Source organism: Hylobates moloch, unplaced genomic scaffold (assembly GCF_009828535.3).
Source record: "Hylobates moloch isolate HMO894 unplaced genomic scaffold, HMol_V3 SCAFFOLD_13, whole genome shotgun sequence".
Taxonomy (NCBI): Eukaryota; Metazoa; Chordata; class Mammalia; order Primates; family Hylobatidae; genus Hylobates; species Hylobates moloch.
In genome coordinates this window covers 25,719,745-25,736,569 of record NW_026652288.1, presented here as the reverse complement: position 1 = coordinate 25,736,569, position 16,825 = coordinate 25,719,745, and the positions used below count along the sequence as shown (strand labels likewise).

The window sequence follows — 16,825 nt, the reverse complement described above, 5'->3', positions numbered from 1 at the left end:
ATCCCTAACATCATCGGCTCTTCTCTATTACGCTCTAAGTTGGCAAACGACAAGTAACTCGAACAAAATCCTTGATATTTTATTCTAAGACTTGTTACTTACCTATTCTTGCCCCTCCAAAAAAAAACAAAAACAAAACCACAGCAACTCTACTCTACTTTTCAAATTGAAATTGATGAGCAGGAAAACTATCATTGATTTTTTTAAACACAACAATGAAATTCTCAGAATGAGTAATGTGGCTATGAATAAGATTGGCTGTGGATTCTAATAAAAACTCCTGGCCGGGCGCAATGGCTCACGCCTGTAATCCCAGCACTTTGGGAGGCCGAGGCGGGTGGATCACCTGAGGTCAGGAGTTTGAGACCAGCCTGGTCAACAGGGCGAAACCCCCGTCTCTGCTAAAAATACAAAATTTAGCCGGGCATGGTGGCTCAGGCCTGTAATCCCAGCTGCTCAGGAGGCTGAGGCAGGAGAAGCATTTGAACCCAGGAGGTGGAGGCTGCAGTGAGCCGAGATCAGGCAACTGCACTCCAGCCTCGGGAACAAAAGTGAAACTCTATCTCAAAAAAAAAAAAAAAAGAAAAAAGAAAAAGAAAACTAATTAGCCATGTGGCCTTTTGGCCTTCTGGAAGTTACTTCACCTCACCGGTCTCAGTTTTCCCACTTTGAAAATTCATTTAAGGGTTCATTCCTGCACTAACATTCCACGATTCTAACATTCCAAGAAGGTCTATGTAAATACAGACAACAAAAAGACAAACCTGCCTTCAACATCTGAAAGTACAGACCAGTGCTATTAAAGCATGAGAAGGTACCATAAAGGATCCTCTTGATTCACAACCACTGGTTAACAGTAGCTAATACCTGGAACAGGAGGGGCTGTCTGTGATCAAATGCTCTTTTAGAGAGCTGGGTCAAGTGTTAGTTTTTTGGGTTTTGTTGAGTGGTGGGAAAAATATATCTAAAACATTTACCATTTAAACCATTTTCTAAAACATAATATTAAATTTGCCATCTTAACCATTTTTGATGTGTACAGTTCAGTGTTAACTGTATCACACTATTGTGCAACAGATCTCCAGAGCCTTCTTTTCATTTTGCAAAACTGTAATGCGTTGTTTTATACTCATTAAACACCTTCCTATTTCCCTCTTCCCCAGCCCCTGGTAATCACCATTATTTCTGTTTCTATGAATTTGACTTTAGATAGCCTCATATTCATATAAATGAAATCACATAGTATTTGTCTTTTCATGCATTTCAAACATTTTTAAGTGTACAATTCAGTGGCATTAAATTAGTTCACACTGTTATACAACCATCATCACTATTCCTCTCTGGAACTTTTCATTCTCCCAAACTAAAACTCTGTGATTATTAAGCAATAACTCCCCATTACTCTGTCCCCCAGGCCCTAGTAACCACTATTCCACTAATTTGTCTACGATAGGTACCTCACACATTATCTGTCCTTTTGTGTCCAACTCATTTTACTTAGTAATCTATTTTCAAGGCGCGTCCATGTGGTAGCATGTTAGAATTTCCCTCCCTTTTAAGGCTGAATAATATTCCATTCTATGTGTATACCACATTTTGTTTATCCATTCATCCACTGATGAACATGTGAGTTGTTTCCACCTTTCAGCTATCGTGAATAATGCTGCTATGAATGCTGGTGCACAAATAGCTGTTTGAGTCTTTTTTGTTGTTCTTTGTTTTGAGACAGGGTCTTGCTCTGTCACCCAGGCTGGAGTACAGTGGCACGATTATCAGCTCACTGCAACCTCCAATTCCCGGGTTCAAGTGATCCTCTCACCTCAGCCTCCCAAGCAGCTGGTACTACAGGCATGCGCCACCATGTACAGCTAATTTTGGGATGCTTCTTGGTAGAGACAGGATCTCACCATGTTGCCCAGGCTGGTCTTGAACTCCTGAGCCCAAGTGATCTGGCCTCCTAAAGTGCTGGGATTTACAGGCATGAGCCACCTTGCCTGGCCCTGTTTGAATCTTTGATTTAAATTATCCTGGATATAACTTCAAGTGAGATCACTAGATCATATGGTAATTTCATTTTTAATTTTTTGAGAAACCACCCTATTGTTTCTCACTGTGGCTGCACCATTTCACATTCCCACCAGCAATGCACCAAGGTTCCAATTTCTCTACAACCTCATCACTTGTTTTTGTCTTTTGTTGTTGTTATAACTATCCTAAATGGTCGCAAAATAACATCTCACTGTGGTTTTGATTTGCATTTCCCTAATTATTAATGATCTATAGCTCACTATAGCTGAACATCTTCCCATGTTTATTGGGCATCTGTTTATCTTCTTTGGAGACATACCTAGAGAGGTTTTTTTTTAAATAGTAATTATGAAACACTTCACAAATTTGCGTGTCATCCTTGCGCAGGGACCATACTAATCTTCTCCGTATCATTCCAAGTTTAGTATATATGCTACCGAGACAAGCACTCTGGATGGTCTTTTGGGGTTTTTTGTTTAAGACAGAATCTCACTCTGTCATCCAGGCTGGAGTGAGATGGTACAATCATAGCTCACTGCAGCTTCAAACTCCTGGGCTGAAGTGATCCTCCCATCTCAGCCTCCTGAGTAGCTGGGACTACAGGTGTGCACCACCATACCCAGCTAATTTTTTATTTAAAAGCTTTTTTTTTTGTAGAGACAGGGTCTCGCTAAGTTGCCCAGGCTGGTCTCGAACTCCTGAGCTCAAGCTACCCTCCTGCTTCGGCCTCCCAAAGTGTTGGAAATACAGGTGTGAGCCACAGCACCCAGCCTAATCAATCATTTCTTAAATGCAGGTTAGTGGAATCAACCTACTCTTCCAAAACTTAGCAAAATCATCCTGACAACAAAATGTATGTATTATACCTCTCTTAGGGACAAGAGCCTTTATCAACTTGATTTCTTACATGGAGCCCAGAGACTCCAATTCCCAATGAAAAATATTCCCTGTGAAAAAAGGAGTAAGCCTAGTGGTGGAGAAAGGATTAATGACACCAAAAGGTAGCACATCCAGTATAGAAGCAGCCCACTAAAAGCTTGTGCTTTGGGGACAAGTCCATGTAATTCCCACATCACTAATAAGTAATGCATTCCTGAGCTCATACTACCAAGATGGTTATGGTCAAATCAACCACTGAAATCTTCTCATCCAAAAGCAGTAACTCTCTTAAGACTAATTTTTCAAACAACCTTTCAATTTCTTTTTCTTTTCTTTTTTTTTGAGACAGAGTTTTGCTCTTGTTGCCCAGGGTGGATTACAATGGCACGATCTCGGCTCACCGCAACCTCCACCTCCCTGGTTCAAGCGATTCTCGTGCCTCAGCCTCTCGAGTAGCTGAGATTACAGGCATGCGCCACCACGCCCAGCTAATTTTGTATTTTTGGTAGAGACAGGGTTTCACCATGTTGGCCAGGCTGGTCTCGAACTCTGACCTTAGGTGATCTGCCCGCCTCGGCCTCCCAAAGTGCTAGGATTACAGGTGTGAGCCACTGTACCCAGCCCCAACCTTTCAATTTCTAAGAGCAGTCTTGCCCTATTAAGCCAAACAGCTAACCAGCTAACATTTTTTTTTTTTTTTTTTTTTTTTGAGTCAGAGTCTCACTCTTGTCGCCCAGGCTGGAGTGCAGTGGCAAGAGCTCGGCTCACTGCAACCTCCACCTCCCGGGTTTAAGCAATTCTCCTGCCTCAGAGCCTCCCAAGCAGCTGGGGCAACAGGCACACACCACCACGCCTGTCTAATTTTTGTATTTTTAGTAGAGGCGGGGTTTCACCATGTTGGCCAGGCTGGTCTCGAACTCCTGACCTCTGGTGATCCACCTGCATCGGCCTCCCAAAGTGCTGGGATTACAGGCATGAGCCACTGCGCCCGGCCACAGCTAATATTTGTTAAGTCCGATCCCAATCTCCTTCATATAATGATCAGAAAGTAGGTAAAAGGGAAAAAAATTTTTTTTTTTTTTGAGACAGAGTCTCACTGTTGCCCAGGCTGGAGTGCAGTGGCACGATCTCGGTTCACTGCAAGCTCCGCCCCCCGGGGTTGACGCCATTCTCCTGCCTCAGCCTTCCGAGTAGCTGGGACTACAGGCGCCCACCACCTTGCCCGGCTAATTTTTTGTATTTTTAGTAGAGACGGGGTTTCACTGTGTTAGCCAGGATGGTCTCGATCTCCTGACCTCCTGATCTGCCTGCCTCGGCCTCCCAAAGTGCTGAGATTACAGGTGTGAGCCACCGTGCCCAGCCAAAAAGGAAAAACTTTAAATAAACTACCCCCAATTCATATTAAGAGGATCCTGATTGTACCATCTGTCTGCCTACCTGCCTGCCTTCATTCATTATTTATGGTGCACCCATTAAGTGCAGGTACTCTTCCAGGTGTTTAGCACATGAGGGAAAAAAAAAAAGACTAAGATTTCTGCCCTTGTGCAACTTATATTCTGGTGCCCTTGGATTTGTTTTGAGATTGGTTGAGTATAACATACGAGTAATTTGTTTTTTGCAGTAGTCTCCAATAAATCTGACCATAAATATAATACATAATTTCTAATATGGATGTATGAGAATTGAAAATATATAGAAACATTCAAATACAGTAGTCTTTGTGAATACCATCCTATAAATCTATAAAAATTATTTCTTCAAAAAACTAATAGCCAATAAGAAACTTAAAATGACTGCACCTGAAATAATGAGGGCCTGCCTTATTTTGGCAGTCAGGTCCTTCTGAATACCTGCAAGATAACTACTTCTATACAAACCTCTGGATGTTTTCTGTTTTTGTTTTATCACACACAGTCTCACTCCGTCACCCAGGCTGGAGTGCAGTGGTGTGATCCAAGCTCACTGCACCCTTGAACTCCTGGACTCAAGTGATCCTCCCACTTCAGCCTCCCCTGTAGTTAGAACTACAGGAACATGCCACCATGTCCTGCTAATTTTTTGTTTTTGCAGAGATGGGGGTCTATGCTGCCCAGACTGGTCTCAAACTCCTGACCTCAAGTGAACTTCCCAACTCAGCCCCCAAAGTGCTGGGATTACAGGTTTGAGCCACCACGCCCAGTCCTCAGGATGTTTTAACAATCAAGTGACTACTCAAAAATTTCATTATCATTTATACTGCTGGGATTACAGGTGTGAGCCACTGAGCCTGCCCTCAACAATTTTTAAATCTCGATTACACAATAAAATGACATTCTAGATATGCGTTAAAATATATTATTAAAATTTACTTTTTAGGTCAAGTGTGGTGGCTCGCATCTGTAACCCCAGAAATTTGGGAGGCCGAGGTGGGTGGATCACCTGCGGTCAGGAGTTCTTCGCCAGCCTGGCCAACACGGCAAAACCGCATCTCTACTAAAAATATTTTAAAAAGTAGCTGGGCGTGGTAGTGGGTACCTGTAATCCCAGCTATTAGGGAGGCTGAGGCAGGAAGAATTGCTTGAATCTGGGAGGCGGAGACTGCAGTGAGCCCAGATCGCGCCACTACACTCCAGCCTGGGCAACAGAGTGATACTCCACCTCAAAAAAAAAATTTTTTTTTACTTTTTAAAATGTGACTATTTGGCCAGGTACAGTGGCTCATGCCTGTAATCCCAGGATTTTGGAAGGCCAAGGTGGGCGGATCACCTGAGGTCAGGAGTTCAAGACCAGCCTGGCCAACATGGTAAAACCCTGTCTCTACTAAAAAATTCAAAAATTAGTTGGGCATGGTGGCACACGCCTATAATCCCAGCTACTTGGGAGGCTGAGGCAGTAGAATTGCTTGAACCTAGGAGGCGGAGGTTGCAGTGAGCCAAGACTGCACGACTGCACTCCAGTCTGGGCAACAGAACAAGACTCCATATCTTAAAAAAAAAAAAAAAAGTCGCTATTAAAAGTAATATACGTGATTCACATTATTTCTTTTGAACGGCACTGGCTAAACGCAATGACAGACTTTGTTTTTTTTTTTTTTTTTGAGACGGAGTCTCGCTCTGTTGCCCAGGCTGAAGTGCAGTGGCACGATCTCGGCTCACTGCAAGCTCCGCCACCTCCGGGGTTCATGCCATTCCCCTGCCTCAGCCTTCCGAGCAGCTGGGACTACAGGCGCCCACCACCGCGACTGGATAATTTTTTGTATTTTTAGGAGAGACGAAGTTTCACCACCTTAGGCAGGATGGTCTCGATCTCCTGAACTCATGATCCGCCCACCTCGGCCTCCCAAAGTGCTGGGATTATGGGCGTGAGCCACCACGCCCGGCCCAATGGTATTTTAAACCTGTGCACACAGCTAATACATGAATGTGTTCAAGCTGTACTCAGAATCATTTATTTTCTCAACTTACACTATTCAACATCTTATATATGAAAACATTTTTATCTGAAAGTATGAAAATGTCAGAGTCTAGGCTGGGCGCGGTGGCTCATGCCTGTAATCCCAGCACTTTGGGAGGCTGAGGCAGATGGATCACCTGAGGTCAGGAGTTCAAGAGCAGCCTGACCAACATGATGAAACACCATCTCTACTAAAAATACTAAATTGGCCAGGCGTGGTGGTGTGCACCTGTAATCCCAGCTACTCAGGAGGCTGAGGCAGGAGAATCGCTTGAACCTGGGAGGCAGAGGTTGCAGTGAGCAGAGACTGCGCCACTACACTCTAGCCTGAGCAACAAAAGCAAAACTCCATCTCAAAAAAAAAAAAAAAAATAAGGAGGGCGGGCGTGGTGGCTCCCGCCTGTAATCCCAGCACTTTGGGAGGCTGAGGCAGGCAGAGTACCTGAGGTCAGGAGTTCAAGATCAGCCTGGCCAACATGGTGAAACCCTGTCTCTACTAAAAATACAAAATTAGCCAGGCGTGGTGGCATATGTCTGTAATCCCAGCTACTTGGGAGGCTGAGGTTGCAGTGAGCCGAGATCAACCCATTGCACTCCAGCCTGGGCAAAAAGAACGAAACTTCGTCTCAAAAAAAAAAAAAAAAAAATTGTTTAGTGGAGCACCAACAAATACTTGGGTACCACGGTGTACAGGATGTTCAATCCATAAAATAACATGTTCTGCCACACCTCCACAGCATTAGAGTCACATATTCTATATACAGCTAATATGCACTGTGCTCCTACAAAGTGCCTGGCCCTGGCACCATGTGAAGTGCTTTCCTCTCACTAACCCCTAAAATCCTCACAACTACCCTATGTGGTAGATACTATGATTGACACTTTTTTTTTGAGACAGAGTTTCACTCTTGTTGCCCAGGCTGGAGTGCAATGGCGCGATCTCAGCTCACCACAACCTCCGTCTCCCAGGTTCAAGCGATTCTCCTGCCTCAGCCTCCTGAATAACTGGGATTACAAGCATGCGCCACCACGCCCAGATAATTTTTGTATTTTTAGTAGAGACGGGGTTTCTCCATGTTGATCAGGCTGGTCTTGAACTTCCGATCTCAGGTGATCTGCCTGCCTCGGCCTCCCAAAGAGCTGGGATTACAGGCGTGAGCCACCGTGCCCAGCCTTAACACTTTTAAAGAGCCTGAAGCCAACAGAGGTTAAGTAATCTGCCAAAGTTGCACAGCTAGTAACCTGTGGAAACAAGATTCCAACCCAGCAGACTTGATCCAAAATCATCACATCTTCCCAAGTAAAAGGACTGCAAAAAGATTATACCATTATCTTACAGGACTGAATTTTACTTGGGGGCATGCATCCTTTACAAAAAGATTGGAGAAGACAGAGTTAATGTTTTGCTTCCTACTCTCCACACTGTTCATAAAGATAGGTTAAAGTTGACCACACAGCCGGGCATGGTGGCTCACGCCTGTAATCCCAGCACTTTGGGAGGCTGGGACAGTGGATTGCTTGAGGTCAAGAGTTCAAGACCAGCCTGACCAATATGGTGAAACCCAGTCTCTACTAAAAATACAGAAATTAGCCAGGTGTGGTGGTGGGCACCTGTAGTCTCAGCTACTCAGGAAGCTGAAGCAGAATTGCTTGAACCCCTGAGGCAGAGGATGCAGTGAGCCGAGATCACGCCACTGCACTCCAGCCTGGGCGACAAGAGTGAGGCTCAGTCTCAAAATAAATAAAGTTGACCACATGAATTAAATCCTCAACCTCACTACACATTTGTTCTACGCTCCCTTTTCCAGAAAGGCCCTATCCTACCCCTCTGACTCAATTCCTATTAGTCCTTCAGACTTCATTTATTTATTATTATTTTTTGAGACGGAGTCTCGCTTTGTTGCCCAGGCTGGAGTGCAGTGGCACAATCTCAGCTCACTGCAACCTCCGCCTCCCAGGTTCAAGCGATTCTCCTGCCTCAGCCTCCTGAGTAGCTGGGACTACAAGCGCCTGCCACTACACCCACCTAATTCTTGTATTTTTAGTAAAAACGGGGTTTCACCATATTGGCCAAGCTGGTCTTGAACTCCCGACCTTGTGATCTGCCCGCCAAGGCCTCCCAAAGTGCTGGCATTACAGGCATGAGCCACCGTGCCCGGCCCAGACTTCATTTTAGGTATCATCTCTATGTAAGCCTACTCAAACTCCTCACGATTTAGACTAGCCACTCTTCCTCCCTATGCTTACTGTTGTAGCATCTTCCACACTATTGATTGACCTCACTGGAATGCTCCTCAAGGGGTCTGTTGTGTTCATCATTTATTCCCAGTGCCTAAGAACAGTGTCCAGCATTAGGTGCTCAATAAATATTTGCTGACCCATCTGATCACCTAACCCTAGCCAGCTACAGCTAAAAGTGGAGTGTTAAAAGCAAACAGTGCTAGGGAAGTGCTAGTGCTAAGTGCTAGTATTCTCTAACCCACAAGTTAGAGAACAAGCTCTAAGTTTCATGAAATTTATGACAGACCAAGAAAACAGTTATATGCTCTGGAAATAAGGATTATGATAATTTGCCTCCCAAAAAAGGTAAGCAAAATAAAAATCTATTTAAAAATCACTTGTCCAATTTAATTTCAGTATAATTTCTTTTGTGAGAATGAAGCAGCTATTTGTCACAAAAGAAAACCCAAACCAAACATTTCAGTAACGCTATATAAATTGTTTCCAATCAGCTTAATTTTGACAATTCCCAGAGTTCAAAGACGACTGCAGTTGCTTTTTAAAATCGTCTCAATATAAAATTACATTTAAAAATGGGTTCAACTGCACCGCCACAATGCTGAGAGCCATATGTCTTTTAAGAAATTTATTGGGGAGCGGATGGGTTTCACAATTAATACAGCACAATTAGCGTCAATGCCACTTAAATTTTCTCACCAGATTCAAAAGGGACTTTCCTAGAGCCTTCCCTTTTCCTTTCCTAAACGGGAAATTCGATTAAAAAGGTCACTCTTTAGCTCTTACTTCCACACTAAGTAATTCTGAAACATGGTGAAAGTGCATTATAAGTCCATAGGGCTATGACTGGCAAAATACTTTCCTGTAAATACTAGAGTCAAATAAAATGGAAAAGAGAACTTGACTTCACTCCGTTGGGTTTGAGGACAGAAACTGATCATCTCCCTCAGATTACTGCTTCTGTTGATGTCTCGAAAAGCACTGAGGCAAATATGCCAGAGTCCCACCCCAAGCGCGAAGAGCCTCTGTTTGACACATCAGTGGATTAGTGAATGAGGGCAACTCACTTTTCCCTTCTAATTTACCTTAATTATTCTTCTCAGAAACCCTCAAGTTTACTCTAAGTTATGACCCTATGGAATCTTCTCTTTGCCCCAAAGTATAAATTCAGGCCCTTCCCAAATAGCTAGTACTGCTTCAATCGCAACCACTGAAATAAACACCTTAAAAATATCACACATCTACTAATTCCACGCAAATGTGGAAAAAGCCAGTCCAGTCGCCTGAAGAAATAAGGTTCTGGAACATGGTTAAATGATGCATATTTTGTAACAGAAGGCACTGAGTATACTGGGAGACTCGAAAGCCAAAGACTGGATGGAAATCATGGGAAGACCCCGCCCCAGTAAGCTCGCTGCCGATTCAAACTTGGATCTGTCGTTTGGAATCGGAATCACTGAAACAAAGGCGTATATTACGGGAAGCAAGATGTCTGGAGTAAAATAAACGGTATGCAGCTACCGAGACCGTACACCGTCCTCCCACAGGTCTTACCTATGGTGGAAATAAAGGTAGTATTGAAGGCATCATCCGAAAAACGAAAAAGAACGCAGGTCTTTCCCACTCCCGAATCCCCGATCAGGAGCAGCTTGAAAAGCAGGTCGTACGTCTTCTTCGCCATTGGGAGGAGCGGCTCGGGCTCTCGCCGCCGGCGGCCCCAAGGGATCGGTCCCTCTCACTACGGCCAACTCCTCACTCGGGCGTTCTCAGGCCGGAGGACCGGGGAAGCGTGGGAAAAAAGAAGGCTCGAGAGGGCGCGGGCGACCTACGAAACAGCTTCGAGGAAGCCCCGACAGTGGCGGCGTCCAGTGCCTCCGAGGGCGGCGACCGCGGATCCGCAGCCTCTCCCAGCCGCTCCGCCCGGTTCCGGGGAGTCGGTCGGGACAAAATGGCCTCCCCTCCCCCCTCAGGGCTTCTCGGCCGGGACGCTCCCACGGGCGAGCAAGCCTGCTCTGCCGTCGAGGAGGCGCGGCGGGCGTAAGGACAGTCCCTCTCCCGAGCAGAAACTCCCTGCTAGCACGCGGCGAGTGCAGCGAAGAAGGACCCCCAAGTCGACGAGCTCAGTTACATAGCCCCAGGAAACCGAGCCACCCCGGCCAGAGCCACCTTTTCCCCGTGCCCTCTCACGCCGGCGTGCGCGCTGCCTGAGACGCACGCAAGGACGTACGCCCGCCCTTCCCTCGCGCCCTAGCCTTGCGGTCCGCCTCTGCGCACGCGCACAAGAGGGCATGGGGGCGCGCCGAAGTGGCGAGTGGAATGCTCGGGTCTCCAAGCCTCAGTCTGAGGCTGGACCCAGAGAGAAGAAGGGAGGGGCGAGAAAGGGCGAGGCCGCGGGCGCGCTCCCTGTGGCCGCCTGATAGGGTGCGCGGCGTTACGAGCACGCCCCGCGGGAGCAGCTGCCTAACGACTGCGCAGGCGCAACGCCCCCCGCCCACCGCCACCCGGGACACCCTTCCCGAGTCCAGCACCTCCTTCCCCTCCCGGGGTCTCCCGCTGGACTGCGCTGCGGTTTCTCTGCACAGGGCTTGTCGGGTGTGTTGAGCTGGAGGTCTTGGCGCAGCGACGGGCTTGGGTGGCCATGTGTTCCCGTGTAGGTGGAGCTCGTAAACGCGAGAAAAAGCCGCGCCCTAGGTCATTTAATAGCCTCTTTGCTAGAACGAGACGCCTCCCGGCGTGCCCCCTCTCCAGGGCCAGCCCTGACGGGGAAACATGATCGCTGCATCCGGATTGACTTCAAGAGCAAGAGTTTGAGATGGAAAAGCTGGCCACGCTGCTCGGGTTGGGATGATGTAATCCTCACAGCCTCTTCCTGGGCGAGGAGAGGAAGGTTGAGGAACACCTGGGCGCAGGAAGAACCTCCCCGCGAAATGGAAGGTTCTGTGCGGTGCTCAGAGAACCTGCTTCAGGCCTTTGCCGTCCTTTAGGAATCCGGGAGAACCCGAGAGCTCTCTGCAGAGGAGGTGGGGCCTCTGCCTGCCGCCAGAGTCGTACCACTGGGTTGAGAATTGAAAGGTGGTCAAGCCTACTCCCACTCCGACACAGCCTGCTTCCTCGCATTTTCTTTTTCTTTTTTTCTTTTTCTTTTTTTTTTTTTTTTTTTGAGATGGAGTTTCGCTCTTGTTGCCCAGGCTAGAGTGCAATGGCACAATCAATCTCGGCTCACTGCAACCTCCACTTCCTGGGTTCAAGTGATTCTCCTGCCTCAGCCTCCCAAGTAGCTGGGATTACAGGCATATGCTACCACGCCCGGCTAATTTTTTGTATTTAGTAGAGACGGGGTTTCACCCTGTTGGTCAGGCTGGTGTCGAACTCCTGACAAGTGACCCGCCCGACCCGGCCTCCCAGACTGCTGGGATTACAGGCGTTAGCCCCCGCGCCCGGCTTCTTTGCATTTGCTTTACCTTCTGTTCTCTCTCATCAGTCCTGTTTACGCCACCCTTTTTCTCTCCTACTCTTCTGTAGTTGCAATATTCATGCTGCTGACCTTCCATTCTCAGGGACATCCATCCCTCAAGCACACCTGGGTGTGATGGCACAGGAGTTGAACCTGGTGAGCTGGTTCAACCTGATAAAGTGGAAAACGCTGAAGTATGTGGAAAGCAAGAAACAGGGATAGAGAAGTAAAAACTACATTTTCACACACACCACCCCACGATCGCCAAATCACCAAAATGTGTATTTGATATGTAATTAAAGTTAGACTTTCGGGCAATTCCGTCTTACATTTCCGTCTTATGTTTCAGTCTTACATTTTTCCTTTCTTCCCAACCACCCCTAAAGCGTCCTTACCGAAGATACTTGCCTTCACTAATGCAGCTTTCTCTTCAGTTGTTTTCTCCAATTGCTCCTAGTCGTGTCACTTAAACTTTTTTTGAGACAGAGTCTCACTCTATCACCCATGCTGGAGTGCAGTGGCACAATCTCGGCTCACTGCAACGTCCGCCTTCCGGGTTGAAGTGATTCTCCTGCCTCAGCCTCCTTGGTAGCTGGGATTACAGGCTCGCACCACCACGCCTGGCTAATTTTTTTTTTTTTTCCTTGAGACGGAGTCTCGCTGCAGTACAGTGGTGCGATTTCGGCTCACTGCAGGCTCCGCCCCCAGGGGTTCACGCCATTCTCCTGCCTCAGCCTCCCGAGTAGCTGGGACTACAGGCGCCCGCCACCTCGCCCGGCTAATTTTTTGTATTTTTAGTAGAGACGCGGTTTCACCGTGTTAGCCAGGATGGTCTCGATCTCCTGACCTCGTGATCCGCCCGCCTCGGCCTCCCAAAGTGCAGGGATTACAGGCGTTAGCCACCGCGCCCGGCCCACGCCTGGCTAATTTTTATATTTTTAGTAGTGATGGGGTTTCACCATGTTGGCCAGGCTGGTCTCGAACACCTGACCTCGGATGATCCACCCGCCTCAGCCTCCCAAACTGCTGGGATTACAGGTGAGAGCCACTGCGCCTGGCCTCACTTAAACCTTCTTATCCTCTATGAATCATTCCGACTGTAGTCGGGAATGCCTTATGATAATAACAATTCTAAAATAGACTTGCTATGCAAATCACAAAGTGAGTAGTGATGGTCAGTGCAGCACAGGTGTGTTATCAATTCAGAGTCAGAAGGAAAATCTTGTTACCTTGATTATTCCTTTCAAAATAAATTAGATTAACTCAAGCCCCAATGTTACAAAGTATTTTAAAAGTCTTGAAAGTTTTTAAGCTGGGCACAGTGACTGAACCTGTAGTCCCAGCTATTCAGGAGGCTGAGGAAGGAGGATTGCTTGACCCCAGGAGATTCAGACCAGTCTGGACAACAGAGGGGACTCCATCTGTGAAAAAATGAAGTGTTAGAGGTTTTGTTTGTTTTTGAGACAGGGTCTTGCTTGTTTCCCAGACTGGAGTGTGGAGGCCTCACTGCAACCTCAACCTCCTGGCCTCAAGCGATCCTCCCACCTTGGCTTCCTAAGGTGCTGGGATTACAGGTATGAGCCAACAGGCCCAGCCAAGATTTTTTCCTGTAGAAGGCCTAATTTGGGCCAGGCCTAGTGGCTGTCACCTGTAATCCCAGCACTTTGGGAGACCGAAGTGGGTGGATCATTTGAGGTCAAGAGATCGAGACCATCTTGGCCAACATGGTGAAACCCCATCTCTACTAAAAATACAAAAATCAGCTGAGCATGGTGGCACACACCTGTAGTCCCAGCTACTCGGGAGGCTGAGGCAGGAGAATCGCTTAAACCAGGGAGTCGGAGGTTGCAGTGGGCCAAGATTGCACCACTGCATTCCAGCCTGGTGACACAGCAAGACTCCATCTCAAAAAAAAAAAGCCTAATTTGGAGAGTAATACCACTACATAAATTTTGGGGATAATGGACAGTTGAAAAATTTGAAAAACCCAACACAAATGATAAATGTTTGAAGTGATGGATAACCTCATTTGTAATGATTTGATCATTACACACAGTATGCATGTATCAAAATATCACATGTGCTTCCATTAATATGTACAAATATATATCAGTAAAAAAGATTTTTTCACTTTATTTTTTATCCTGTAACCAACAACTTTATCACTTAGAAACCTTTCCCCATGAACTCATATTCTGAAACTTTAGGAATTATTAGATTTATTAACAAATTATGGATCATACACTTTTTTTTTTTTGAACTAGAATCTCACTCTTTCATCCAGACTGGAGTGCAATGGCACAATCTCGGTTCACTGCAACTTCTGCCTCCTGGGTTCAAGTGAAACTCCTGCCTCAGCCTCCCAAGTAGCTGGTATTACAGGCACCGCCACCACGCCTGGCTAAGTTTTGTATTTTTGGTAGAGACGGGGTTTCACCATGTTGGCAAGGCTGCTCTTAGACCCCTGACCTCAAGTGATCCGCCCTCCTCAGCCTCCCAAAGTGCTGGGATTACAGGAATGAGCCACCGCGCCCAGCCCCTGGACTACGTTCTTTATAGAGCAATTTTGAAAAAAGCATAAGCCCTAAACTAGGGCGTGAGCCACCGTGCCTGACCAGGATAGTCTTGAACTCCTGACCTCAAGTGATCTGCCCACCTCGGCCTCCCAAAGTGCTGGAATTACAGGCGTGAGCCACTGTGCCCGGCCAGGATCATACCTTTTCTTTTTTTTTTTTTTTTTTTTTTGAGGCAGGGTCTCACTCTGTCTCCCAAGCTGCAGTGCAGTGGAACGATCATGGCTCACTGCAGCCTCAGCCTCTCAGGCTCAAGCAGTCCTCCCACTTCAGCCTCCTGAGTACTTGAGACTACGGATGTGCACAATTATGCCCAGCTAATTTTTATATTTTTTGTGGAGACGGGGTTTTGCCATGTTGCCCAGGCTGGTCTCGAACTCCTGGGCTCAAACAATCCACCAGCCTTGGCCTCCCAAAGTGCTGGGATTACAAGTGTGAGCCAACATGCCCCACCATATCTTTTAAACCATAATTCGACCCCTGAACGTAACTCACAGATGAGGAGTCTAAGATTCAGAGAAGTTAGGGCCTTCCCAGAGGTCACACTGTTAGTGCACAGCCTGGACTATACGGGCAAGGAAAAAGAGAAGAAAACCTCCACAGGACATCATATTACCTCAAGGTGAGAATTGGGAGGATTGAGAGGCTCGGCCAGTACTTAGCATTTGGATTCTCTAAAGTTAATTAAAGGTTTTGCTAGAGTGAGGCCTAAGCATCAAGCTGTATCTGCCAGTGAAGCGAGCAGAAGTGATCAAGGTATGGAAGATCTCTGACTCTAGAAAAAAAGAGTAAAATGGGGATCTACACAGGCCTAAAGGATAAACCTAGAGTTATGAAGAAATATTTCATAGAAGTAGAAACAGTGAAAGAAAATGCCAATCTACTGCTAGTTTAGGGGTTACACTTCTTTCAAAATTGCTCTATAAAGAATGTAGTCCAGAGGCCAGGTGCGGTGGCTCATGCCTGTAATCCCAGCACTTTGAGAGGCCCAGGCAGGTGGATCACTTGAATTTAGGAGTTTGAGACCAGCCTGGCCAACTTGGTGAAACCCCGTCTCTACTAAAAATACAAAAATTAGCCGAGCATGGTGGCAGGTACCTGTAATTCCAGCTACTTGGGAGGCTGAGGCAGGAGACTCGCTTGAGTCTGGGAGGCTGAGATTGCAGTGAGTCGAGATCGCACCACTGCACTCCAGGCTGAGTGACAGAGCGAGACTCCATCTCAACAACAACAAAAAAAAGTGTAGTCCAGGCCAGGTGCAGAGGCTCATGCCTGTAATCCCAGCACTTTAGGAGGCCAAGGTAGGCAGATAGCTTGAGTCTAGGAGTTCCAGACCAGCCTAGGCAACATGGTGAAGCCCCATCTCTAAAAAAAGCAAGAAAAAATTAGCCTGACATGGTGGTGAGTTCCTGTGATCCCAGCTACTCGGAAGGCTGAGGTGGGAGGATTGCTTGAGCCTGGGAGGCCAAGGTTGCAGTGAGCCATGATCCTGCCACTGCACTACAGCCTGAGCAACAGAGTGAGACACTATCAAAAAAATAAATAGGCTGGGCACAGTGGCTCACACCTGTAATCCCAGCACTTTGGGAGGCTGAGGTGGGTGGATCACGAGGTCAAGAGATCGAGACCATCCTTGTCAACATGGTGAAACCCTGTCTCTACTAAAAATACAAAAATTAGCTGGGCGTGGTGGCGTGCGCCTGTAGTCCCAGCTACTCAGGAGGCTGAAGCAGGAGAATCGCTTGAACCCGGGAAGTGGAGATTGTAGTGAGCTGAGATCATACCACTGCACTCCAGCCTGGGTGACAGAGCAAGACTCCGTCTCAAAAAATAAAAAATAAAATAAATAAATAAATAGGAGCCTGGGCGCGGTGGCTCACGCCTGTAATCCCAGCACTTTGGGAGGCCAAGGCGAGCGGATCACGAGGTCAGGAGATCGAGACCACGGTGAAACCCCGTCTCTACTAAAAATACAAAAAATTAGCCGGGCATGGTGGTGGGCGTCTGTAGTCCCAGCTACTCGGGAGGCTGAGGCAGGAGTATGGCGTGAACCCGGAAGGCGGAGCTTGCAGTGAGCCGAGATCGCGCCACTGCACTCCAGCCTGGGTGACAGAGCGAAACTCTGTCTCAAAAAGAAAATAAATAAAAGAAAATAAATAGAAAGAAAGAGAGAGAGAGAGGAGAAAGAAAGAAAGAAAGAAAGAAAGAAAGAAAGAAAGAA

The 16,825-nt window shown here is 46.9% G+C and overlaps 1 protein-coding gene and 1 non-coding gene across 2 annotated transcripts in view; both read right to left on the bottom strand.

The window, feature by feature from the left end:
* The window catches only part of RAB10 (RAB10, member RAS oncogene family), a 96,188-nt gene extending 85,400 nt beyond the window's left edge, over window positions 1-10,788 (bottom strand). Inside the window, exon 1 of the mRNA XM_032172453.2 lies at window positions 10,132-10,788. Coding sequence (XP_032028344.1) covers window positions 10,132-10,258 — 127 coding nt within the window. The 5' untranslated portion in view covers window positions 10,259-10,788. The remainder of the gene's footprint in view (window positions 1-10,131) is intronic.
* Window positions 2,371-2,477, bottom strand: LOC116481406 (U6 spliceosomal RNA). Its single transcript, XR_004251560.1, has one exon. It is a non-coding gene; the product is annotated as a U6 spliceosomal RNA (small nuclear RNA).
* Window positions 10,789-16,825: the final 6,037 nt, after the last annotated feature.